Source organism: Orcinus orca, chromosome 12 (assembly GCF_937001465.1).
Source record: "Orcinus orca chromosome 12, mOrcOrc1.1, whole genome shotgun sequence".
Taxonomy (NCBI): Eukaryota; Metazoa; Chordata; class Mammalia; order Artiodactyla; family Delphinidae; genus Orcinus; species Orcinus orca.
Window position 1 is genome coordinate 66,525,456 of NC_064570.1, and position 25,992 is coordinate 66,551,447.

At 44.8% G+C, this 25,992-nt stretch overlaps 1 protein-coding gene across 3 annotated transcripts in view; it reads right to left on the minus strand.

Annotated features, from left to right (window-relative positions):
* ANKRD6 (ankyrin repeat domain 6) overlaps positions 1-25,992 on the minus strand; it is a 256,275-nt gene that overhangs the window by 134,608 nt on the left and 95,675 nt on the right. For 2 of the 3 annotated variants that reach the window (XM_033418817.2, XM_004264818.3), the window contains exon 2: positions 1,111-1,374. In XM_033418817.2, coding sequence (XP_033274708.1) covers positions 1,111-1,230 — 120 coding nt within the window. In that variant the 5' untranslated portion in view covers positions 1,231-1,374. Of the gene's footprint in view, positions 1-1,110; positions 1,375-25,992 lie in introns of those variants that run through there. The other variant, XM_049695476.1, reaches the window with a different exon arrangement.

The window sequence follows — 25,992 nt, forward strand, 5'->3', positions numbered from 1 at the left end:
CAGGTGACAACCTGGACTTGTGACTGGTGTCTGAAGCAGTCTTATGGGACTGAGCCCTTAGCCTGTGAGAGCTGATGCTATCTCCAGACAGATACTGCCAGAATTGAGTTAACTGCTTGGTGGTGCTGGAAAAAGCACACATCAGAAGCAGGAAATACACAGACTGCACGTGACTAACCAAAAATGTGAGCTGGCCAATCTTTGCCATGGGAGGTCAGAGGTCAACAGACGTTACTATTTGAAAATGAAACTTCGCCTCTCTCCATGGCTCTCTCTGGGGTGGCCTGGAGTGGGGGGCTCTGGAGTCATAACTGGGTCCAAGTTGCAGTTTTGCCACTCAGCAGCTGGGGGCCCCTTGTAAATTACTTCAATCTTTCTGTGCCTCAGTTTCCTCATCTCTAAAGTGAGGATGAAAAAAGAACCTCTTCTAGAGGCCCATGAAGTGCTTAGAGCAATACTAAGTGTTTGCCGTCAGCATTACTTTGTCTATGTATCTGCACTTGTCACCTAACTGGGCAGAGCCTGCCTTACCTCAGTTTTGCTATAAAACTGCCCTTGGGCCTGTGCATTCTCTCGTCTACCATGGTGTCATCTGTTGGTGAGGGGTCAGCAATGCCCTCCAAAGCCTGCCACACATTCTCACTGACCCACGTGAAATCAGCCTAAAGAGGTCATTGGGAGGCATCTGGTCCAAGCCCATCACTGTCCAGATGGGAGCAGTGAGGTTCTGCACGGCGTCTGGGCTGCCCCGTCGTCCACAGGCCTCCCAAGGGAGCCTAACGTGATTCTCACACACTCTACCCAGTAAGTTCTCGTGCCCCAATTTCTCCAGAGAGATCTCTTGTCCATCTGGCTAAAGAAGTAGGTGAGAAAAATCTACACTGCGATTTTAAAGAGGGTCAAATGCTAATTACGAGTGACTCCATTTGAAACATAGCAACGAAAGCATGTTTAATCCTTCTTCTTTCTCCCCAAACCTCCAGCACTGGAAACAAAAAACAAAACCAACCAGTTCTTTGAAAACTGAACGAAACACAACAGTTTTATGGACAATGCTTAAGAGGCAGGCTTTTCCCCAGGGAATGGCTAAAGTGTTTATTCTCTTGTTACCTTGGTAACCGCTACCTTGGCACCCTTGTTGATGAGCTGAACCACATTCTCCGCCTGGCCTTTGTATGCAGCTATGAGCAGGCGTTCTGAAAGCGCGGCGACCGCATCCTGCTGGCTCATGAATTATGAGAGAAAGACGTTTTCCGGGACGTGGTAGACAAGTTCCTTTGGCTCAACGCGATGCCACGGGCCCAGGCAGGCACCCTCGGGTAAAGACGTTCCGGTCATTGGAAGGGGCCTTCATCACTATGCCATCTTTGGGACCTAGGGGTTACAGGACAAAGCTGCCATCAGCACCACTCAGCACCCAGGACAGGCCACACCTCTCCTCCCTGGTTTTAGGGCATCTGCTGATTGCTCAGTGCAGGGGAGGGGAGCTGGGGGAGACAGGACAGGCGGCAAGCACCCTCTGCAGAGCAAACCCTGAACTTGCACGTGGAAGGCGGAGAGTATACGGAAACACCCCGCTCCCATCCCCACCCCTGCAGACTCCAGACCACGGCGAGGTCTGCTCTGCGTCTCCCACCCAGGTAGCAGCGGCCTGACACAATCCCCTGAATGTAGCCTGGCTTCCAGGCCCACCCTCGGCAGGAAACTACACTGTGTGGGAACACACAGGGCCCTCTGGACCGCATTTTGTGGGCCCGCCACGGCTAACATGCCTATTCCCCTGGCCGGTTAGGTGCCTGTGGACCACACCCCACAGAGACCCTGAGGAGGGGGCCACACCCATGGGGCTTTCTCCCAGCATTTCCAGCCTTTCTCTTCCTTCATCCTTTTCCCATTGTAAATGGTGCAGGTTCCAGAAATGTGCAACAGGTGGAGAGCTGGGAGCAGGCCCGGACCATCTCCTAGCCAATAACTGCTGGAACAACCCATCTTGGGAACAAAACTGATGCTACAAACAGTTACTCTAGGGAGGGGCTTAACAAGAGGGAAGTAAGTGGGCAATTCAAACCGGCGACAGGATGCTAAGCCCCGTCTCGGAGCCGTGGTCTGGGGGCAGTAACTAGCAGTAAACTCAAGCCCTCTTTCCACCAAATGGTGAAATGGATAGAATTTTAAAGACTGACTCTTCCCAGTAGCGCTGGACCACCATTAGAGCAAACCAAAGCCACTGGGATTATGCCAAAGGTGAAGGGTTTTGGGGGCCAAAGAAGGAAAGCTTAAGAATCTGACCTATTCCTATTAGGAGGGCAAGGCAATGTGGGCCTCTTTTTGTTTTAAAATGTACTTGCTAAAAATACCAATATTGCAGATGGAGAGAAAATGCTGTACCACAAGGAATCCCAGGACCTACCACCCATTTTAGTTATGAAGGACCAGAAGATACAGACGTCCTTTACAGCGGTTTCCAGGCAAACCCCATGCTCCTTTCACTGGCTGTGATGTGACTGAGAAAGGGCTGGTCGGTACCTGCTCTGACTCTGCATCACCATGACATCCAGGTGGCTCGTGTCACCAGCAGCTCCGGGCAGCTGGGGTTAAACGTTCATGTATAAAACAGACGGAACAACAGGACTGTGGTAGGGACTAAAGATGGTATTTTATTACGTGAAAGTATTGGCCAAATGTGAGTAGTATAACTTCTGAAAGGTCATTCTTCTCCCTGCTCAGCTTGCAAATGATCAAATTTTCTCACTGTCGTCCATCTGTTGCCCAAATTGTGGATAAAAAAGAGCAAGGAAAGGGACTTCCCTGGCGGTCCAGTGGTTAGGACTCCGCGCTTGCACTGCCGAGGGCACAGGTTCAATCCCTGGTCGGGGAACTAAGATCCCACAAGCCACGCACCACGGCCAAAAAAAAAAAAAAAAGAGATAACAAGGAAAGAGACACGAGGAAGCCTCACAAACCCACCCTGCTCTGATCACCAGACTCATCAGAAGCGCAACAAACCTGGAGAAGGTACAAGCAGGGGACCCCTCCCGCAGCCACGGTCAGAGATCGCTGGGATGCACCCCAAATCTTTGCTGAATGAATGCGCCAATGAAAGAATAAAGTTGAGACTCAAAACAGAGAGAAATGGAGCTGGAAAAGCCTTTGGAAATTCCCAGGGTCGCACTGAAAGACTGTAGTTTGGGCTTTATGTTTCCCAGAATGTTCTACTGTTGGGGAGTGGTTTGTTTTCGTAAACACAGGATACACCGTCTGTCTTTATTCAGGTAACCTGCGGCACGTCCAAATCAATTACCCTGAGCTTCTGATCTGTCTGCCCCAATCCTGCGAAAGCACTCCAGGCCCGAATGGCAGGAAAACGCAGACAATGAGCCCCGGCTTCCTAAATGCTCTCCCTCCCTCAGCCACAGTCTTCTGCACTCACTCATTTGTTATTTATTTCCCAAACCTTTCCTGCAACGGGCATTTGAGTGTCTCAAGTACAATGGCCCGGTTCATAGAAACATTATCATCATGGCTAAAATTTCACGATTTCACTCCACAGCTTAACTCCTGGGGAATAGAGATCTTCTTGCTGCAACCCCAGGGCAGCCCATCAGCAAGCTGTCCGGCCTCCCCAGCAATGGAAGCATGGGTTAACCGGCCTGTCTACACTGACAGTTGCTCCCCTCCCTCCCTTCCGTCCCATGCCATAAATTCAGCCTCGGGGACACTGAGACAAAAGCCAAGATGCACTGATTGCCATGGTTGCCAGCTACTGAGACAGCCCATGATTACCCTTGGTAAACAGCCCTTTACAAGCCCAGTGCACATTACTATTCCTTTTGTTTTTTTTTTTAAAGAGACAGAAACACTACATTTGTGAGAAAATGTTGGCCAAGCAGAAATGTCAGCGTTTTGGTTTTTCTTTTTTTAAAATTTCAATGGCAGCTACTTAAGAATAAAATGCTCCCCACCCCCAAGCCATCCCACACCCTCCACCACAGCCAGTGCACAGCCCGCCCAAGGCAGAGAGCGGCCTGCAGGAGATTCCGGATACCTCACCACCGCCAGAGATGCCCAGAAAACTGCCTGCAAAATCAGGAACAGAATCCCAGGTTTCCAGTTCCTAGTCTGCTGCTAGCACCATTGCTGTGTGCTTGGGTATCTCAAGTTCATGCTCAATTTAAACCCAGTAGCCTCACTAGTAGGACCTCCAGTATTCGCCTTCATTTTCATTTACACACGGCAGAGGGGGGCGGAGGGAGGGATCAAAGTGGCTGAGTCTTCTTTTCTGCCTCCTTTCTTTCTTTCTTTCTTTCTTTTCTTTCTTTCTTTCTTTCTTTCTTTTTTTTTGGCCCTGCCATGCAGCATATGGGATCTTAGTTCCCCAACCCAGGATCAGACCCAAACTGAGATCAAACCCATGCCGCCTGCAATGGAAGCACGGAGTCTTAACCACTGGACCGCCAGGGAAGTCCCTCTGCCTCCTTTCTGACTTCCACCTTGGGTTGGGGTGCAGGGCCCAGCTCACGTTCCTTTCCACCTCTCTCACGATCACTGCCCTAAATCTTTGTATCCTTACCTCCCACCTAGAACAATGATCCCCATCCTTTTGCAGTGAGGGGATACTTGGCTTCTCATCCGATACCTCTGAACTGACAAATCAAACCAGGTGGAAGGAAGTGGGCTGGGGAGAAGAATAAAGAGGCTGTTGGACCCCCAGCAGTGAGTGGGGAGGGGAGAGGACCAGTCTGCAAACAAGGAGTTAAACTTCACTGCCAACCTGTTGGGTACCCAGGCTGCAAGCAGCTCCGTTCCCTCATTCAATCTGAGCTTCCGCTTCCAGATAGATCACCTATCATTCAAGACACTTCCCATTGCAGGAGGTGAGGAATTTCTGCCCCAAGTCTATCAATCACATCCCTCTTTGCCACTTTCACAGCATTTTTCACAGGAGAAAAACCTTAAAATGCAAACAAGCTGCGAGTTCTTTAAGCAGAAATAAAATAAACGCACGATCATAAATACGCAATGAGCATCCTGAATCCAGAAAGGGATTTAGCTTCCTAAGAAAGACTCCCCTCCTTCCTCCCAGTCCACTGCCCCATTTTCATTGCTCTCCAGTTCGCCAGTGTTTTTGTCTCTCATCACAAATGCCAGAGGGCCAAACAGCTGCTTGGTCTGTGATGCGATAGGTTTTCTTTTCATAGTGAAAGGTCTATGAGGTTTTCTTGAAGATTTACAAAAAAGTCCCCCGGTACCGGTATCCCAAAGCCACTGCATCCAGTCTCCTAACAGGCAAAATATTCTAGAAGAAACCTGCAAACAAAAGTCCCAGCCAGGCATTACGCACAGCCCACCCAGAGACGGTCCACAGGCACCCGGGAACCAGTGGTTAGGAAGCACCATCAGTTACGATAACTCGCTTTGCTCCTACTGGTCCAAACCCTGTGTTGAGAGATTGTACTCACATCCGGGGGTCTGTCCTCCCCGTTCTACATCGTGTTCTGTTGCTGGAAAACCACGGTCAGTTCTTTCCTGGAGAGATCATTAGCTTCCTAGGGCTGTAACGCCCAAGGGTCTGCAGGGATTTACGTTACAGTGCTTGCTGCCTTCTCCCCTTGAGCTTCCTCTGCCAGTACTGGCCAGATCACATCTAAAAGCTTAGTAAGACATCCATTCAGCTCGCAATGTTTGGTGGCTTCCCAGTCTGCCTGGCACAGAAGTCCTGGGTCTTCAGACTTTGTTGGACTGCTGCCTCCTGCCAGCAGAGGACCTGTAACACTGCTCTGATCGGAGTCAGGGAATGATTCACAGATGGGCGGGTGCTTCTGAATGATGCTCGGACGACAGAGAAACGAAGTTTGTATTCTTTCAGCAGTAATACAGGGAGATGAATGCACGTGTTGTAAGGGGACGGAGGATGCAGGAAGGGTCAAAATCTGTAATGAACTGCCTTTGTGACAACAGTTATGGAAATGCCTGTTGTGTGGAAACAGCGGAGACCCAGACACTCCCTGCCCTCCTTGGGCAGAGAGTTCCAGCACAGTGACCGCAGCAGCAAGGAGACTAGGGCCTGGTTGAGGAGCCATTCCCCGTGTTTGTGAACCCGTAGTTTGTCACAAAAATCCTCCTCTGAACAGAGTCTCTGCAGGAAAGGGGGAAGGGAGGAAACAGGGAGCTTTTTCAAGTGCTGTCAATGGCCCTCCACACTGCAGGTGTGTCCTCCAGACCACTTGTTGAAGCAACAGAAAACCAACTTCCCAACTATTTCTATGAGTAATCATAGAAAGGAAGAGGGTTTTGGTTTTGACTTGAACCAATATTACTATTTTCCCCCTCATTTCTAAAGCAAGAATTGTTGGTCCTGGAGAGGGGAAAAGAACACTGTCAACATGAACCCTCCAAGCACCATTCCTGCCCAAAGCCTTGCTTCCATTACCCTAAGGGTAGCAGCTCCTATGGGCAAGGGGCTGGGATTCTGCTTTGGCCAGTGTTCGCCTTACACCAAGGGCAGGAGAATAGCCAGGGACCGGGGCTGGTGCGCTGCAGAGAGAATGAACTCCGCTGGGGAGACAAACTGCCAGTAGAATGATAATCCTATTTTTAATGCACGACCCTCATACTAGTTTATCCAGAAGTGATCACTGCCGGGATACTGCAACCACCGCTGGAGGACCACTGAGGTTAGAATATAGATGAATGTGACCCGCTCCCTACCTTGAAAAAACTCATCATCTGGCCCTGATCAGCCTTGATCGGGGCCCAAAAGGCCAGATGCCAGATGAGAACTGTACACGAAATGCGACAGAAGTATAAAGCAAGGAGTGCTTAATTTTCTCAGAGCTTCTGACATTTCCTTCTTCTGAGAAAACGAACTCCCCAGATGGGGCCCCTCAACACAATGCTATCCATGAGGATAGAACAACACTGGCTGCTCTCAGAGTCTGGTGTTCACAAGTGCTATCTGCAAAAGACAGGGGCAGAGAGGCACCTCTTGGCAAGCCCACCATGGCAAAGGAACAAGTATGCTTATTTCTTGAGGGCGTCAAGTATGGTAACTATTCTCTTCTGAGTCTGACACTTAGAGGATCTTTGAAACAATCACCTCTGCAGGAGGCATGGAGAGGCTGTTGCAGTGAAAGCCGAGTGACATCTGGATACTATTCAGTAGACCTATGACATACCCTACCATCAAGAAGAGCTGCTAACAAATGTAAAAATAATATATCGGAGGTTTAAGGACACATCACTGAATACAGATATGACTGACAGGAGGCTCGCGATGTAGCCACCTTCCCTTTTTACATGGGGCAATAATTACTTTTTAGTTGCCTGGCACTGCTAGATCACCAGAGCCTCCAAGCTGGGGGCCAGGCACTCACATCACATAGCAAATGACCCAAAATCCAGACCGACAGTCATCCATCGCTGAGCCCTCCGCTGCCCCATCTCTCCCTAGACAAGATGAGGCTGAATTGTGTGCCCCAAAATTCATGTATTGAAGCCCTAACCCTTAGTGTGACTGTACTTGGAAACAGGGCCTTTAGGAGGTAATTAAGGTAAAACGAGGTTCTAAGGGTGGGGCCCTGATCTGATAGGGTTAATGTCCTTATAGGAGAGACACCAAAGAGCCCCCCCGCTCACTCTCTTCCCCAGCCCTCTTTTCACACCTGCACCCTCACCTCCGAGCCACGCTCACAGGAAAGGCCATGTGAGGACATAGCGAGAAAGTGGCCATCTGCAAGCCAAGAAGAGAATCATTATCAGAAACCAAACTCTGCTGGACCTTGATCTGGGGCTTCCAGCCTTCAGAACTGTGAGAAAATAAATGCCTGTCATTGAAACCACCCAGTCCACGGTATCTTGTTATGGCAGCCCTGGTGACTAAGGCCCGAGCTTCCCTCACAGTGTAATTTGCTGGCATGAGCTCAAGGTTGGTCTTCCTGGTTAGACGCAACTCCTTGAGGGCAGGAACCCTATTTTGTTTATCTTGTATCTCCAGTGCCTGGCACAGTTCCCGGAACATACTTAGCCTTTAATGTCTGTTCAGTGGATGCTAGAAAATCTAATAATCAATTGCTTTTTCTAATCATTAATTGGTCTTCAGGAGTCTGTAGATCCCATGAGAAATAGAGGGGATACGAACCGAGTCAGCTAGGCTTTTCCCTTTCCCCAAAGTTCAAACAGGCTCTGGCTGCAGAACCTTCAAGAGATAACAAATGGGGGATGTTTTCATTCTTCCCTTTCACTTCCTCCCCAAAATTGAGGATGATCCCAGCTCCTGGGATCAGAATTACTGATCTCAAGTGACACAGGTCCGTCAGCACCCAAGCACTGGACAGCACCACAGTCACCCCTGGAATTTTCCTCTCACCATCCTTAACTTCTGTTGGGTAAAACCACAAATGCTAAAGATAAACCTAAACAAGCAATACCAAATGACAAGAAAACCAATCCCCAGAGAGTAGCCCACCTGCCACATATCCATAGCTCACCTCCTACCCACTCCTTCAATCTACTTTGATCTGGCTTCTTTCTGCCCCGAATTTTCCTACTAAACCGTTGCTGATGCTGCGGTTGTTAATTCTGTGGTGTATTAAGCATTGATTGAACAGATGGGCACAAAGAACTATGGAAATTGGGTGAGACAGCTTTCTTGCTTGGTGTGCTGGGGTGGAAAGCAGGTCAGGAATGTCCTTACAGAGAAGGTCACATTTGAGCTGGGTCTTGGAGGACTGGAGGATTTTGTTAGATAGAGAAGTGGGGGAGGACACAGGCAGAGGAAACAGCAAGAGCAAAGGCAGAGTGGTCTGGAAGGGTAGGAAAGAGGAACAAAGAGACTTTTGCAGCTGGAGCTTACAATACGTGGACAAAGACCAGAGATGATGTTGCAAAGTCAGTCTGTGGAAAAATTTTCACATCATGCCAAAGACATGGGACTGTATCTTGCATTTGTGATGGGGAATCCTAAATGTTGGTAAGAAGAGAGACTACTCAGATTTGTGTACTACTTGGAACTCAAACATACAGAATTGGATTAGTCATAATTATGGGTTCATGCTATACTTTCAAGACAGTAGGTACACAGCTTTCTCTTCCTTCCTTCCTTTACTTCTTCTTTTATTCCTTCCTTTCTTCTATTCTTCTTTCTTTTTATTTTAATTAAGAGACTTTAGTATTTTAATAAATTTATTTATTTTAAAATTTTTAAAAATGTATTTTTGGCTGCGTTGGGTCTTCGTTGCTGTGCACTGGCTTTCTCTAGTTGCAGCAGGCAGGGGCTACTCTTCGTGGCAGTGTGCAGGCTTCTCATTGCGGTGGCTTCTCTCCTTGCGGAGCACGGGCTCTACATGTGCAGGCTCCAGTAGTTGTGGCCCGTGGGCTCTAGAGCGCAGGCGCGGTAGTTGCGGCGCATGGGCTTAGTTTCTCCGTGGCATGTGGGATCTTCCTGGACCCAGGCTTGAACCCGTGCCCCCTGCATTGGCAGGCGGATTCTTAACCACTGTGCCACCAGGGAAGCCCTAGACTTTATTTTTTAGAGCAGTTTTAGGTTTACAGAAAAACTGAGCAGAAAGTATAAAGAGGTTCCTTATACCACTTCACCCATACTCCCGCCCTCACAACAAACATAGTGTCCCCTATTATTAACATCTTGCTTTAGTGTGATACATTTGCTATAACTGATGAGTCAATATAGATACGTTATCATTAACTAGAGCCCATGGTTTGCATACGGTTCATTCTGTGTTGTACAGTTCCTTGGCTCTGCACAAATGTATAATGGCATGTATCTATCACTATAGTATCATACGCAATAGCTTCACTGGCCTAATGCTCCACCCATTCATCCCTCCCTCCCCCCCAACCCTCGACAACCACTGATCGTTTTACTGTCTCTACAGTTTTGCCTTTTCCAGCATGTTATACAGTTGGAGTCATACAATATGCTGCTTTTCGACACTGGCTTTTTTCACTTAGTAAAATGAATTTAAGATGCCTCCATGTCTTTTCATGGCTTGATAGCTCATTTTTTTTAGTGGTGAATAACATTCCATTGTATGGATGTATCAGGGTTTACCTATTCGCCTATTAAAAGACATGTTGGAGATTGGTTCAAGATGGTGGAGTAGAAGGACCTGCTCTCACTCCCTCTTGCGAGAGCACCGTAATCACAACTAACTGCTGAACAATCATCGACAGGAAGACACTGGAACTCACTAAAAATGATACCACACATCCAAAGACAAAGGAGAAGCTGCAATGAGATGGTAGGAGGGGTGCAATCACAATAATATCAAATCCCATAACTGCTGGGTGGGTGACTCACAAACAGGAGAACACTTATACCACAGAAGTCCACCCACTGGAGTAAAGGTTCTGAGCCCCATGTCAGGCTTCCCAACCAGGAGGTCTGGCAACGGGAGGAGGAATTCTTAGAAAATTAGACTTTGAAGGCTAGCAGGACTTGATTGCAGGACTTTGACAGGACTGGGGGAAACAGAGACTCCACTCTTGGAGAGCACACACAAAGCAGTGTGCACATCAGGACCCAGGGGGAAGGAGAGTGACCCCATAGGAGACTGAACCAGACCTACCTGCTAGTTTTGGAGAGTCTCCTGCAGAGGCGGGGCATGGCTGTGTCTCACCGTGAGGACAAGGACACTGGCAGCAGAAGTTCTGGGAAGTACTCCTTGGTGTGAGCCCTCCCAGAGTCCGTCATTAGCCCCACCAAAGAGCCCGGATAGGTTCCAGTGTTCGGTTGCCTCAGGCCAAACAACCAACAGGGAGGGAACCCAACCCCACCCATCAGCAGACAAGCGGATTAAAGTTTTACTGAGCTCTGCCCACCAGAGCAACCACCAGCTCTACCCACCACCAGTCCCTCCTATCAGGAAACCTTCACAAGCCTCTTAGATAGGCTCATCCACCAGAGGGCAGACAGAAGCAAGAAGAACTACAATCCTGCAGCCTGTGGAACAAAAACCACATTCACAGAAAGATAGACAAGATGAAAAGGCAGAGGGCTATGTACCAGATGAAGGAACAAGAGAAAACCCCAGAAAAACAACTAAATGAAGTCGAGATAGACAACCTTCGAGAAAAAGAATTCAGAATAAAGATAGTGAAGATGATCCAGGACCTCGGAAAAAGAATGGAGTCAAAGATTGAGAAGATGCAAGATATGTTTTACAAAGACCTAGAAGAATTAAAGGACAAACAAAGAGATGAACACTACAATAACTGAAATGAAAAATACACTAGAAGGAATCAATAGGAGAATAACTGAGGCAGAAGAACGTATAAGTGACCTGGAAGACAGAATGGTGGAATTCACGGCTGCAGAACAGAATAAAGAAAAAGAATGAAAAGAAATGAAGACACACTAAGAGACCTCTGGGACAACATTAAACACAACAACGTTCACATTATAGGGGTCCCAGAAGAAGAAGAGAGAGAGAGGGACCGGGAAAATATTTGAAGAAATTATAGTCAAAAACTTCCCTAACGTGGGAAAGGAAATAGCCACCCAAGTCCAGGAAGTGCAGAGAGTCCCATACAGGATAAACCCAAGGAGAAACACACTGAGACACATAGTAATGAAAATGGCAGAAATTACAGACAAAGAAAAATTATTGAAAGCAGCAAGGGAAAAATGACAAATAATGTACAAGGGAACTCCCATAAGGTTAACAGCTGATTTCTCAGCAGAAACTCTACAAGCCTGAAGGGAGTGGCATGACATATTTAAAGTGATTAAAGGGAAGAACCTACAACCAAGATTATTCTACCCTGCAAGGATCTCATTCAGATTCAATGGAGAAATCAAAAGCTTTATACACAAGCAAAAGCTAAGAGAATTCAGCACCACCAAACCATTTCTACAACAAATGCTAAAGGAACTTCCCTGAGTGGGAAACACAAGAGAAGAAAAGACCTACAAAAACAAACCCAAAACAATTAAGAAAATGGTCATAGGAACATACATATCGATAATTACCTTAAATGTGAATGGATTAAATGCTCCAACCAAGAGACACAGGCTCGCTGAATGGATACAAAAACAAGACCCTCATATATGCTATCTACAAGAGACCCACTTCAGACCTAGGGACACATACAGACTGAAAGTGAGGGGATGAAAAATGATATTCCATGCAAATGGAAATCAAAAGAAAGCTGGAGTAGCAATACTCATCAGATAAAATAGACTTTAAAATAAAGAATGTTACAAGAGACAAGGAAGGAGACTACACAATGATCAAGGGATCAATCCAAGAAGAAGATATAACAATTATAAATATATATGCACCCAACATAGGAGCACCTCAATACATAAGGCAACTGCTATAAAAGAGGAAATCAACAGTAACACAATATTAGTGTGGGACTTTAACACCACACTTACACCAATGGACAGATCATCCAAACAGAAAATTAATAAGAAAACACAAGCTTTAAATGACACAAAAGACCAGTTAGATTTAATTGATATTTATAGGACATTCCATCCAAAAACAGCAGATTACACTTTCTTCTCAAGTGCGCACGGAACATTCTCCAGGATAGATCACATCTTAGGTCACAAATCAAGCCTCAGTATATTTAAGAAAACTGAAATCTATCAAGCATCTTTTTTGACCACAATGCTAGGAGATTAGAAATCAATTATAGGGACAAAAACATAAAAAACACAAACATATGGATGCTAAACAATACATTACTAAATAACCAAGAGATCACTGAATAAATCAAAGAGGAAATAAAAAAAATACCTAGAGACAAATGACAATGAAAACATAATGATCCAAAACCTATGAGATGCAGCAAAAGCAGTTCTAAGAGGGAAGTTTATAGCAATACAAGCCTACCGCAAAAAACAAGATAAATCTCAAATAAACAATCTAACCTTACACCTAAAGGAATTAGAGAAAGAAGAACAAACAAAACCCAAAGTTAGCAGAAGGAAATAAATCATAAAGATCAGAGCAGAAGTAAATGAAATAGAAAAAAAGAAAACAATAGCAAAGATCAATAAAACTAAAAGCTGGTTCTTTGAGAAGATAAACAAAATCGATAAACCATTAGCCAGACTTATCAAGGAAAAGAGGGAGAGGACTAAAATCAGTAAAATTAGAAATGAAAAAGAAGTTACAATGGACGCCGCAGAAATACAAAGCATCCTAAGAGACTACTACAAGCAACTCTATGCCAATAAAATGGACAACCTGCAAGAAATGGACAAATTCTTAGAAAGGTATAACCTTCCAAGACTGAACCAGGAAGAAATAGAAAATATGAACAGACCAATTACAAGTAATGAAATTGAAACTGTGATTAAAAATCTTCCAACAAACAAAAGGCCAGGACCAGATGGCTTCACAGGCGAATTCTATCAGACATTTAGAGAAGAGCTAACACATCATTCTCAAACTCTTCTAAAAAACTGCGGAGGAAGAAACACTCCCATACACATTCTATGAGGCCACCATCACCCTGAATCCAAAACCAGCCAAGATACTACAAAAAAAGAAAATTACAGACCAATATCACTCATGAATATAGATGCAAAAATCCTCAACAAAATACTAGCAAACAGAATCCAACAACACATGAAAAGGATCATACACCATGATCAAGTGGGATTTATCCCAGGGATGCAAGGTTCTCCAATATATGCAAATCAATCAATGTGATACACCATATTAACAAACTGAAGAAGAAAAAACATATGATCATCTCAATAGATGCAGAAAAAGCTTTTGACAAAATTCAACACCCATTTATGATAAAAAACTCTCCAGAAAGTGGGCATAGACGGAACCTACCTCATAACAAAGGCCATATACGACAAACCCACAGCAAACATCATTCTCAATGGTGAAAAACTGAGAGCATTTCCTCTAAGATCAGGAACAAGACAAGGTTGCCTACTCTCACCACTCTTATTCAACATTGTTTTGGAAGTCCTAGCCACGGCAATCAGAGAAGAAAAAGAAATAAAAGGAATCCAAATTGGAAAAGAAGAAGTAAAACTGTCACTGTTTGCAGATGACATGATACTATACATAGAGAATCCTAAAAATGCCACCAGAAAACTACTAGAGCTAATCAATGAATTTGGTAAAGTTGCAGGATACAAAATTAATGCACAGAAATCTCTTGCATTCTTATACACTAATGATGAAAAATCTGAAAAAGAAATTAAGGAAACACTCCCATTTACCATTGTAACAAAAAGAATAAAATACCTAGGAATAAACCTATCTAGGGAGTCAAAAGACCTGTATGCTGAAAACTGTAAGACACTGATGAAAGGAATTAAAGATGATACAAACAGATGGAGAGATATACTATGTTCTTGGATTGGAAGAATCAATATTGTGAAAATGACTATATTACCCGAAGCAATCTACAGATTCAATGCAATCCCTATCAAATTACCAATGGTATTTTTTAAAGAACTAGAACAAAAAACCTTAAAATTTGTATGGAGACACAAATGATCGTGAATAGCCAAAGCGGTCTTGAGGGAAAAAAACAGAGCTGGAGGAATCAGACTCCCTGACTTCAGACTATACTACAAAGATACAGTAATCAAGACAATATGGTACTGGTACAAAAACAGAAATATAGATCAATGGAACAGGATAGAAAGCCTAGAGATAGACACACGTACCTATGGTCAACTAATCCATGACAAAGGAGGCAAGGATATACAATGGAGAAAAGACAGTCTCTTCAATAAGTGGTGCTGGGAAAACTGGACAGCTACATGCAAAAGAATGAAATCAGAACACTCCCTAACACCATACACAAAAATAAACTCAAAATGGGTTAGAGACCTAAATGTAAGACTGGACACTATTAAACTCTTAGAGGAAGACATAGGAAGAACACTCTTCTTTTTTTTTTTTACATCTTTATTGGAGTATAATTGCTTTACAATGGTGTGTTAGTTTCTGCTTTGTAACAAAGTGAATCAGTTATACATATACATATGTTCCCATATCTCTTCCCTCTTGCGTCTCCCTCCCTCCCACCCTCCCTATCCCAACCCTCTAGATGGTCACAAAACACCGAGCTGATCTCCCTGTGCTATGCAGCTGCTTCCCACTAGCTATCTATTTTACGTTTGGTAGTGTATATATGTCCATGCCACTCTCTCACTTTGTCACAGCTTATCCTTCCCCCTCCCCCATATCCTCAAGTCCATTCTCTAGTAGGTTTGTGCCTTTATTCCTGTCTTACCCCTAGGTTCTTCTTGACATTTTTTTTTCTTAAATTCCGTATATATGTGTTAGCATACGGTATTTGTCTTTCTCTTTCTGACTTACTTCACTCTGTATGACAGACTCTAGGTCTATCCACCTCATTACAAATAGCTCAAGGGAAGAACACTCTTTGACGTAAATCACAGCACGATCTTTTTTGATCCACCTCCTAGAGTAATGGAAATAAAAACAAAAATAAACAAATGGGACCTAATGAAACCTAAAAGCTTTTGCAAAGCAAAGGAAACTAAAAACAAGACGAAAAGACAACCCTCAGAATGGGAGAAAATATTTGCAAACGAATCAATGGACAAAGGATTAATCTCCAAAATATATAAACAGCTCATGAAGCTCAATATTAAAAAAAACAAAGAACCCAATCCAAAAATGGGCAGAAGACCTAAATAGACATTTCTCCAAAGAAGACATACAGATGGCCAAGAAGCACATGAAAAGCTGCTCAACATCACTAATTATTAGGGAAATGCAAATCAAAACTACAATGAGGTATCACCTCACAGCAGTTAGAATGGGCATCATCAGAAAATCTACAAACAACAAATGCTGGAGAGGGTGTGGAGAAAAGGGAACCCTCTTGCACTGTTGGTGGGAATGTAAATTGATACAGCCACTATGGAGAACAGTATGGAGGTTCCTTAAAAAACTAAAAATAGAATTACCATATGACCCAGGAATCCCACTACTGGGCATATACCCAGAGAAAACCATAATTCAAAAAGACACATGCACCCCATTGTTCATTGCAGCACTATTTACAATAGCCAGGTCATGGAAGCAACCTAAATGTCCATCGACAGACGAATGGATAAAGAAGATGTGGTACATATATTACTCAGCCATAAAAAGGAATGAAATTGGGTCATTTGTAGACACATGGATGAATCTAGAGACTGTCATACAGAGTGGAGTAAGTCAGAAAGAGAAAAACAAATATCATATGTTAACGCATATATGTGGAATCTAGAAAAATGGTACAGATGAACCAGTGTGCAGGGCAGAAACTGAGACACAGATGTAGAGAACAAACGCATGGCACCAAGGGGGGAAAGTGGCGGGGGGCCTGGTGGTGTGATGAATTGGGAGATTGGGATTGACATATATACACTAATATGTATAAAATGGATAACTCATAAGAACCTGCTGTATAAAAAAATAAATAAAATAAAATTCAATTAAATAAATAAAGGACATGTTGGTTGCTTGCAAGTTTTGGCAATTATGAATAAAGCTGCTATAAACATCCGTGTGCAAATAAGCCACAGGGATGTAATATACAGCATAAGGAATATCATCGATAATATTGTAATAACTTTGTATGGGGACAGATGGTTTCTAGACTTATCATGGTGATCATTTCATAATGTATGTAAATGTTGAATCACTGTGCAGTTCACAAAAGTAACACAATACTGTATGTCAAGTAGATTTCAATTAAAAAAACCCCACATGCAGGGCTTCCCTGGTGGTGCAGTGGTTAAGAATCTGCCTGACAATGCAGGGGACACGGGTTTGAGTCCTGGTCCAGGAAGATCCCACATGCCGCGGAGCAACTAAGCCCATGAGCCACAACTACTGAGCGTGCACTCTAGAGCCCGCAAGCCACAACTACTGAAGCCCGCAGGCCTAAAGCCCGTGCTCCGCAACAAGAGAAGCCACCGCAATGAGAAGCCCGCGCACCACAACAAAGAGTAGCCGCCGCTCGCCGCAACTAGAGAAAGCCCAGGCGCAGCAACAAAGACCCAATGCTGCCAAAAATAAATAAACAAAAATAAATAAATTTATTTTAAAAAGTAAAAAATACCTTAAACAAAAACACACTCATGTGCAGGTTTTTGTGTGTACATAAGTTTTCTCTCATTTGGGTAAATATCAAAGAATACATTTGCTGAATCGCATTGTAGGACAATGTGTAGCTTTGTAAGAAACTGCTTTACTGCCTTCCAAAGTGGCTATAACATTTTGCATTGTAACCAGCTGGTTTTACATTGACCTAGTTGCCAAACACAATGGTAACCTTCAGTTCCTACCATACATGATTTCTCTGTTGCACGAGGCACTGCTACCATCCCTCCCTCATCACACTTCCTCCTCCTCTGGTTTCCGTGACCCACTCTGTCCTCATGCTCCTACCATCCCTTGGACTATCTCTTTCTCTCATCCAAGGGCTCTTCTTTCACTGGTCCCTTAAATGTTGCAGGTCCCTGAGATTCTATCCCAGGTTGTTGTCTCTGCTCATCTTCTTCCCTAGAAGATCTCAGTACATACATATCCTCCATACCTGCTGCCCACACACTCCTCTGCTGCCTAGACACGAATTGCTCCAAATCTTCTTTAGCCTCAATCACTCTCTCTAAAACTCCATTTTTTAAACACCCAACCATTTAACAGACATGTTACTCGGATGTCCCCTATCAACGTGTTCACAGCCAAATCACCATCCTTCTTTCTAAACCCGTTCCTTTCCCTGTGTTTCCATCTTGGTGAGGGGCTCCATCTTTCATCTGTCTGCCTATTTCCCTCATCTGGAACACTCCTCTCCTTCCTCTTATTCTCCTTCCCCCACCTCCACATTCAATAATTTACCAAATCCTCCTGATCTGAGACAGTAAAACATAGAGATTTAAAAATGCAAGCTCTGAGAGGACTTCCCTGGTGGTCCAGTGGTAAAGAATCTGCCTTATAATGCAGGGAATGCGGGTTCGATCCCTCGTCAGAGAACTAAGATCCCACATGCCGCAGGGCAAGTAAGCCCGCCGGCCACAACTACTGAGCTCACACGCCTCAACTAGAGCCCACATGCCACAAACTACAGAGCCCACGCACTCTGGATCCTGTGCGCCACAACTAGAAGGAAAAAACCCACATGCCGCAACTAAAGAGAAGCCCGCGCACCACAACGGAGAGCCCACATGCGTCAATGAAGATCCCCCGTGTGCCACAACTATGACCCGAGGCAGCCAAAACTAAAAATAAAATAAATAAATAAAAATAATAAATAAATCTTTAAAAAATTACTAAATAAAATAAAATGCAAGTTCTGAAGTCAGATTGCCCAGGCTCAAATCCCAGCTCTGCCACTTAACATGCGCAAATTTCCTGATGACTCTAAGCCTGCTTCCTCATGTGTAAAACAGAGAGAATAACAACTCCTACCTCACTGGATTGTTGCAAAGATTGAATGATATAATACACAGGCTATACAAGCCTAGCACGTAGAAAGTGCTCAGTAAACATTAAGCATGGTTGTATGGTTACTGCTTAAATGTTCCTTGATCTGTTCTCTCTCCTCTAGCTGCACTGCCACTGCCTTCGTTCAGGCTGTCAGCATTCCTTACCTGAACTGTTGCAGTGGTCTCCAACTGGACACTGAATATGTTTCCTGAAATTGTTCTAAACTTAGAGTTGGGATGAGAGAGGTGACATAGGTTTCAGCTTGCATCATAGAATCTGCCTCTGCAGATGAGTTTTTGCCTAGGAAACGGTAGAAGCCAAGGCCAGACTAATGTTCAGGATTCAGATGGTGAGTGTACATTGGCCTGAAATGTATCTTCAATAAAAGATAACTTTGTAGAGGTCACCACAACCTGGCCAGATAGAGAGCTGCTGGGATTTCTTAAACTTGACTCTCAGGAAAGACAGCCGTTGAGCCAACAGTGGTTAAATTCTCTCTCTTCTTAGAGACCACTGAGCCAATAACAGGTAAGTCCCCGCTTCTGATATGCCAGTGTTAGAAGAAAGGGAGTCATGAGAAACAGCCTCCTCCTCCAGCTTGTTTCAAGATGGCAGAGCTGGAGCACAGACAGCCGAGCTACAGTGCAGGAGGGGCCATCAACACCGTGCCTATCTGCCAGGCGGTGGTTTGCTGGGGGGTGGCACCTGGGCCTTTGGTGCCCATTATTTTGCCTTTGTCTGTGGACCTCTCTTCCTCTGTGCTTCTTAACAAAGAGCGTTTCATGTGAATGCACCATCCAGGGGGCTTGGAGGCTCTGTTTATAGGACTGAAGTTTGCATGTAGAAGCCGTTCTGCCATGTTGGTCTCCATGCCTCAATTCCCTCCCCTACCTCAGTGTATGTTGATCACTGATATCAGAATGCTGTTTGCACAGCACAAATGTGGTAGTGTTTTTCCTCTGCCTATAACCCTCAATGACTCACACTCCCCCAGCACAAAGTCCAGCAATACACAAACCCATGCGTGGTCTGGTCTCAGCTCATCCCCACCGCCTCTTCTTCTGATACCCCATCTGCCCACACATCCTGCACCCTCGCTTGGCCACAGGGGTGCTCAGGATACCTTGGAAGCCCCATCCCGTCATTTTTGCTTAGAATGATCTTTAGATCTTTTCCAAACTCCTTCTATACCTTCCAACCTGATTCAAGGTGTCCTTCTCCAATGCTGTTCCACCCTCCAGGTACCCAAGGCCAAAATCCCAGGTAGCCTGAAATGAAATCCCAGCTCAGCCACTTATTTTGGGCAATGTACTTAATGAATCTAAGTTCCTGTCCTTGTGTATAAAACAGGAAGAACAACCATTTTTACCCATTGAGTTGCTGCAAAGGTTGAATGAGGCCATAACAAACTGTATTCTTTCAAATCCTTCTTAGTAGTAACCAAACCAGACTGCACGTGTGCAATGTCAGTGTTCTTGTCCTCTCTTCCTACCTTCTGATTAAAAGCCTTCTCCATTCACCTCCTCTTGTAAGGGGACTGCCCTAGCCAGAGAAGTTTCTGGACTTTAGGATGCAGAATTACAGGACAGGCAAGAAAGATGGGAAGGAAGGCTAACTTGTCAAGGGAAGCTAAGCTAATCTATATAACAAAGAGCTGGGAGGGAGAGAAAGAAGCGCTGTGCAGAATGGAAAATGGAACAAGTGTTTCCAGGGGCTGATGGTAAACAATGGGCTTCTGAACCCTATGGAATGTGAGAGAATTAGAGAGAGAAAAGGGGATATGAAAATTGTTTCTGGGAGTTTATGAGTTGGGTTTCTTTTAAGTGTTTTGATAAGTAAATAATTACTATTCCTTTGAAAATTACTTTTGGTCTTTGGATTGTGCTTTGACTATCTCCAAACAAACACTAGACTACGAGACTGAGGTTCTTTAGGGTTACCCTCATTTTCAATGTCTTTCTTCTCAGACTCAGCTCCCCCAGTAAGGGGTTGTGTCTCATTCCAGCTGTGTAAATCCGATGCAACAACACAGCCTGGCATATGGCATATGGACAATAAATGCTTGCTGAATAAATAAATACACTTATGCCTGTCCAGTGGATTATAGACTCCTACAGAGCAAGTAGCTACTCTTATTTTTCCATGCATCCAAATACATCAATGAATGCTGTCGTGAGCTGAATGGTGGCCCCCAAAAGTATATGTCCACGTCTGAATCCCCAGAACCTGTGAGTATTAATTTATATGACGAAAGATGTGATTATGTTAAGGATCCTGAGAGGAGAACCTTATCCTGGATTAGCTGGGTGGGTCCTAAATGCAATCACATGCATCTTTTTTCTTTTTTTTTTTTCAGGGATGCTCTTTTATTTTTATTTATTTTTTAAATTTTTTTCTTTCAGGGATGCTCTTTTATTTTATTTTTTAACATCTTTATTGGAGTATAATTGCGTTACCACATGCATCTTTATAAAAGAAGCAGAGAGAGTTTTACGACAGAAGAAGAGGAGGCCACGTGACCCCAGAGGCAGAGACACGAGGGATGTGGCCACATGCCAAGGAACTCCTGGAGCCACCTGAGGATGGAAGAGGCAAGAAAGGATTGTTTTCTACAGCCTCCAGAGGGAGTACAGCCCAGCTGACACCTTGATTTCAGACTTCAGACCTCCAGAACATGGGAGAATAAATTTCTGTTGTTTTAAACCACTTAGTTTGTGGTAATTTGTTACAGTGGCCACAGGAAACGAGTACAAACACCTTATACATAATGCATGCTCAATAACTCTATCAGTGACCTGTCTGGGTCACTTACAATCACAGGCTGTGCTTCCTTTTTTTTTTTTTTTTTTTGCGTTACACGGGCCTCTCACTGTTGTGGCCTCTCCCGTTGCAGAGCATAGGCTCCGGCCGCGCAGGCTCAGCGGCCATGGCGCACGGGCCCAGCCGCTCCGCGGCATGTGGGATCTTCCCGGACCGGGGCACGAACCCGTGTCCCCTGCATCGGCAGGCGGACTCTCAACCACTGCGTCACCAGGGAAGCCCTGTGCTTCCTTTTTAAAGTCACTCACACATCCCAACACCTTCTTGGCCAAAAGCCAGGACTCCATTATGTCACTTCAACACTTGTAAATGCTGTTGTAACCAAGGGGTCCCTCACCGCTGTCTGAGGGACAGTTTCCAGGGGCTGAGAGTGTTTTACTGACAACTTATTCCTATAAAACATCCTTCACCCATTCCTTCAGGAAGGAGATGGTATGATGCCAGGAGGAGCAATGGCCCCTCCGATGGACAAACACCTCACTGGGGTCTCTCCAGCTGGCAGCCGACTCAGGCTGAAGACTCGGCAGCCTCCCTACAGGAAACACGCAGAACTGAGAGGAAGCCACGTCGGGCTGTCAGTTTCCGATTCCGCACACAAAAAAGACAAAACATGAAGTTGCTCTGCTGGCCAGGAATTAAGTGTGTCCGAATGTAACCCTGCAAACAAAATCCAAATAAGGCAAAGGGAAGTCAGGGATTAACAGGAGTGTCATCTACTCAGAAGTAAACACCATCTGTGACTTGCCACTATAATTTGTTTTTCAGCGTATTGCCTCCACCATATTCCTCAGAGGACAGAGGCCTTCTCTCATGTCCATGACTTGTGAAACCACTCAAACTCCCCCAGCCACATACTGATTGATTCTGCCTATCAATGTCTGCTACCTGATCCTCCAGAAATGGTCGTTTTTACCTCTGCTGGAGCAGGTTTTCATCACAGGGGTCCCATTTTATTCAGTAGCGCTGCCAATGAAGTATTTCTTACCATAATGTCTGTGATACTAGAAACTCCAGATGCTATGATGCATGCCACCCTTCTCTCACCCCCATCTCTCCTAAACCACATGGCTTTCTCCAATAACTTTTATTTTTATTTACTTTTTTTACTGAAGTATAGTTGATTTACAATGTAGTGTTAGTTTCAGGTGTACAGCAGTGATTCGGTTATACACACATACACACACACACACACACACACACACACTCTTTTTCAGATTCTTTTCCCTTATAGGTTTTTACAAAATATTGAGTATAGTTCCCTGTGCTATACAGTAGGTCCTTGTTGGTTATCTACTTTATATACTAGTGTCCAATAACTCTTTTATTATTTTTATTTTATATTGGAGTACGGTTGATTAACAATGTTGTGTTAGTTTCAGGTGTACAGCAAAGTGATTCATTTATACATACACATGTATCTATTCTTTTTCAAATTCTTTTCCCATTTAGGTTATTACAGAATATTGAGCAGAGTTCCCTGTGCTATACAGTAGGTCCTTGTACCTATTTTAAATATAGCAGTGTGTACATGTCAATCCCAAACTCCCAATCTATTCCTCCCCCCAATAAATTCGTTCTCTAAGTCTGTAAATCTGTTTCTGTTTTGTAAATAAGTTCACTTGTGTCATTTTTTTTGAGATTCCACATGTAAGTGATATCATAGTATTTGTCTTTGTCTGACTTATTTCACTTAGTATGATAATCTCCAGGTCCATCCATGTTGCTGCAAATGGCATTATTGCATTCGTTTTTGTGGCTGGGTAATATTCCCTTGTATATGTACCACATCTTCTTCATCCATTCATCTGTCGCTTCCACGTTGCTTTTAGGTTGCTTCCATGTCTTGGCTATTATAAACAGTGTTGCAACGAACATTGGGGTGCACAATAACTCTTTTTAAAAGCTACAGCTTTCAGCAAGCACGTCTAGGTTAGATGTGATTTGATGGTAACACTGCCCATCACCTACAAGAGGAGACACCAGTGGTCCGGCAATGCCGGTATTACGTATACACCACTGCCTGCAGAAGCTACACGCCTGGACCCCTCATCTCAATTCCCTTCCAGTTCCTCCTGGCAGAGGCAGGACTGGGGAGAATCAAGAGGAAAAGAGTGTCTATGAAAACCCTCCACCACAGAGCGTGCTCCATGACCCTGGGCAGGTTACACAACTTCCTTGGGCCATAATGTCCTCGACTATAAAATGGGGCTAATAATGGTAGCTACTGACTTCATAGGGCAGCTACAAGGACTCCCTGTGGGAGTGGACAGCAAGTGCTTAGCACAGCGCTTGCACAGAGTAAGCACGCAGGCAACAGTAGGTGTGCGTGTGTGCATGTATAGTATCAAGTCTACGGGAGGCTAAACTCTCTAATTAGATTTCTGAATCCTTCCTGCCTCTCTTACACCTTCACCTCTCTTTAAAGAGGGGCTGCCCCAAGGAGGCTCTGGTCCCTTGGCTTTGCTCAGCACGCAGCATGATGCAGCGTTTGGCTCCAGCACAGAGCTTTGCTGGGAGTAAGTGTTCCTCCCTGCAGAGAAAGGGAATTAGGACTTCAAGCAGAGCCGCCAGCCAGGAGGCTCTGCGGTTCTGTCCCTGTCCTCGTGTCCATATATACCAACAGTCACACACGTGCGTGCACAGTCCACGGCTCAGGAAGATGCAGCCCCCCTGGTGGACTCCAACCCCCAGGGAGGTGAGGACCTAGGAGGAGAAACAGGCTTCCCGGGAAGGCCCCGCCGGAACTCATCTTCCCTCACACCAGCCTCTCCCTCGCCCCGGTTATTTCTGGTTATTTCTCAGCTAAGACTTTCTCTCAAATTGGTGATTGTTCATATTTTAAGTTTTAGTCACAGATAAACCATAAGCAAGTTTGGTCCACAAAATTCCCTCCCATAATTCTATCACATGATAAACACTGTCAACATCATCAGTTATGGTGCATTATTCGAAATTAAAACTCTGCTGCCTCTTTACAAGAAGAGGTCCTTACAGTGAAGGCAGCGGGAATGACAGTGACCTTGACTTGCTTATTATACGCCCAGAATTAGCCCCAGACATGCTCATTCTCAAGAGTTTCAAACAATCTTAAAAGAGTTATGTCGCAGGATTTTCTCATTATTATTGTCAAATTATTTCCACAATGAAACTATATTTAATTAGTTGAACTTCAGCAGTCTTCAGGAGACGGGTGACCTGAGGAATTACACAGCGTGAGCCCCTCTGCAGAAGGGCCCCGGTGAAGCCTGTGCCCTCCCCGTTCTGATGGTTTCTCAGAGCACAGGGTCGTGCTCTCTCTTCAGCAAAGCCTGAGTCTGGACTCGTTATGGTCAGTGGTGCAGCTTTCGCTCTCAGGCTTAGCTCTTCCTTGCTCTCGGAGGCCTGGGAGCCAGTCCCTGGGGAGAATCCACGGACCCTCTCCTGAGTCACTATTCCTTTCCTGACAGCCCTTCTCCAGGGGGTTCTCCCAAAAATCTAGGTGAGGACAGTACGGCGCGGTCTCCAATTTCAGGCAGATCCCCTCTTCGATGATTATTTGTATCCAGTCAATGTCCAAACAAGGAGCATGGTGGGGGGAAGGCAATAGAGAAAAAAAGAAGGGGAAAGGTGGGGAGGTGGGAGTGGGGAAGAAAGGAGGAGAGACAATGTGAAAAGACAGCGAGCGCCCCCTGTGAGGATGCAGTTACTGATGGGGAAGGGGGTGTTGCTGCATCCCTCTCAACTCCCAGTCCTGCCCAAGCTAGACACCATCCAGCCCGCCCAGTCTCTGCTCATCAGAATTTGTTGAATTAATGCAAGGATTCCTTGCATTAATTCATCATGTTTAACAACTTTTTAAAAAATATTTTTTTATTTTTTTAAATTTATTTGTTTTTGGCTCCGTTGGGTCTTCGTTGCTGTGCCCGGGCTTTCTCTAGTTGCGGCGAGCGGGGGCTGCTCTTCGTTGTGGTGCGCGGGCTTCTCACTGCGGTGGCTTCTCTTGTTGTGGAGCACAGGCCCTAGAGCACACGGGCTTCAGTAGTTGTGGCGTGTGGACTCAGTAGTTGTGGCTCACGGGCTTAGTTGCTCCGCGGCATGTGGGATCCTCCAGGACCAGGGCTCGAACCCGTGTCCCCTGCACTGGCAGGTGGATTCTTAACCACTGCGCCACCAGGGAAGTCCGACAATGTGTTCTTTTAGAATGAAAACTAGAGGTGGGGAAAACCTGAAAATAATTATGTATATGTATATATTAATGTGTAATTATATATGTATATATTACATTTTATATTTTAAAATGTATGATTTACAAAAAAGTGTACAAATCATACGTGTACAGCATGTTGAACTTCCAAAAACAGAACAGACTTGTGTGACTAGCACCTTAGTCAAGGAAATAAATTGGCAGTATCCCAGAAGCCCCCCTCACGCCCCTTCTCATCACTAACCAGCGCCCACGCTCCCACCCCAAGAGGAAACACTGTCCTGATTTTTAACATCACAGATTAGTTCTGCCTATTTTTGAACTTTATGTTGTGTTCACAGAAGCAAAGAGGATGTATTCCTTTCCGCCTGGCTTCTTTCACTCCACATTTTATTTGTGAGCTTCCTCCACATTGTTGCTTAGAGTTATTATACTCCCTTCATTCTCACTGCAGTACAGTGTCTCATTGTGTGAATGAATATTCCACAGTTCATTCTTCTATTGATGGGCTTTTGGGTAGTTCTGTATCTTGTG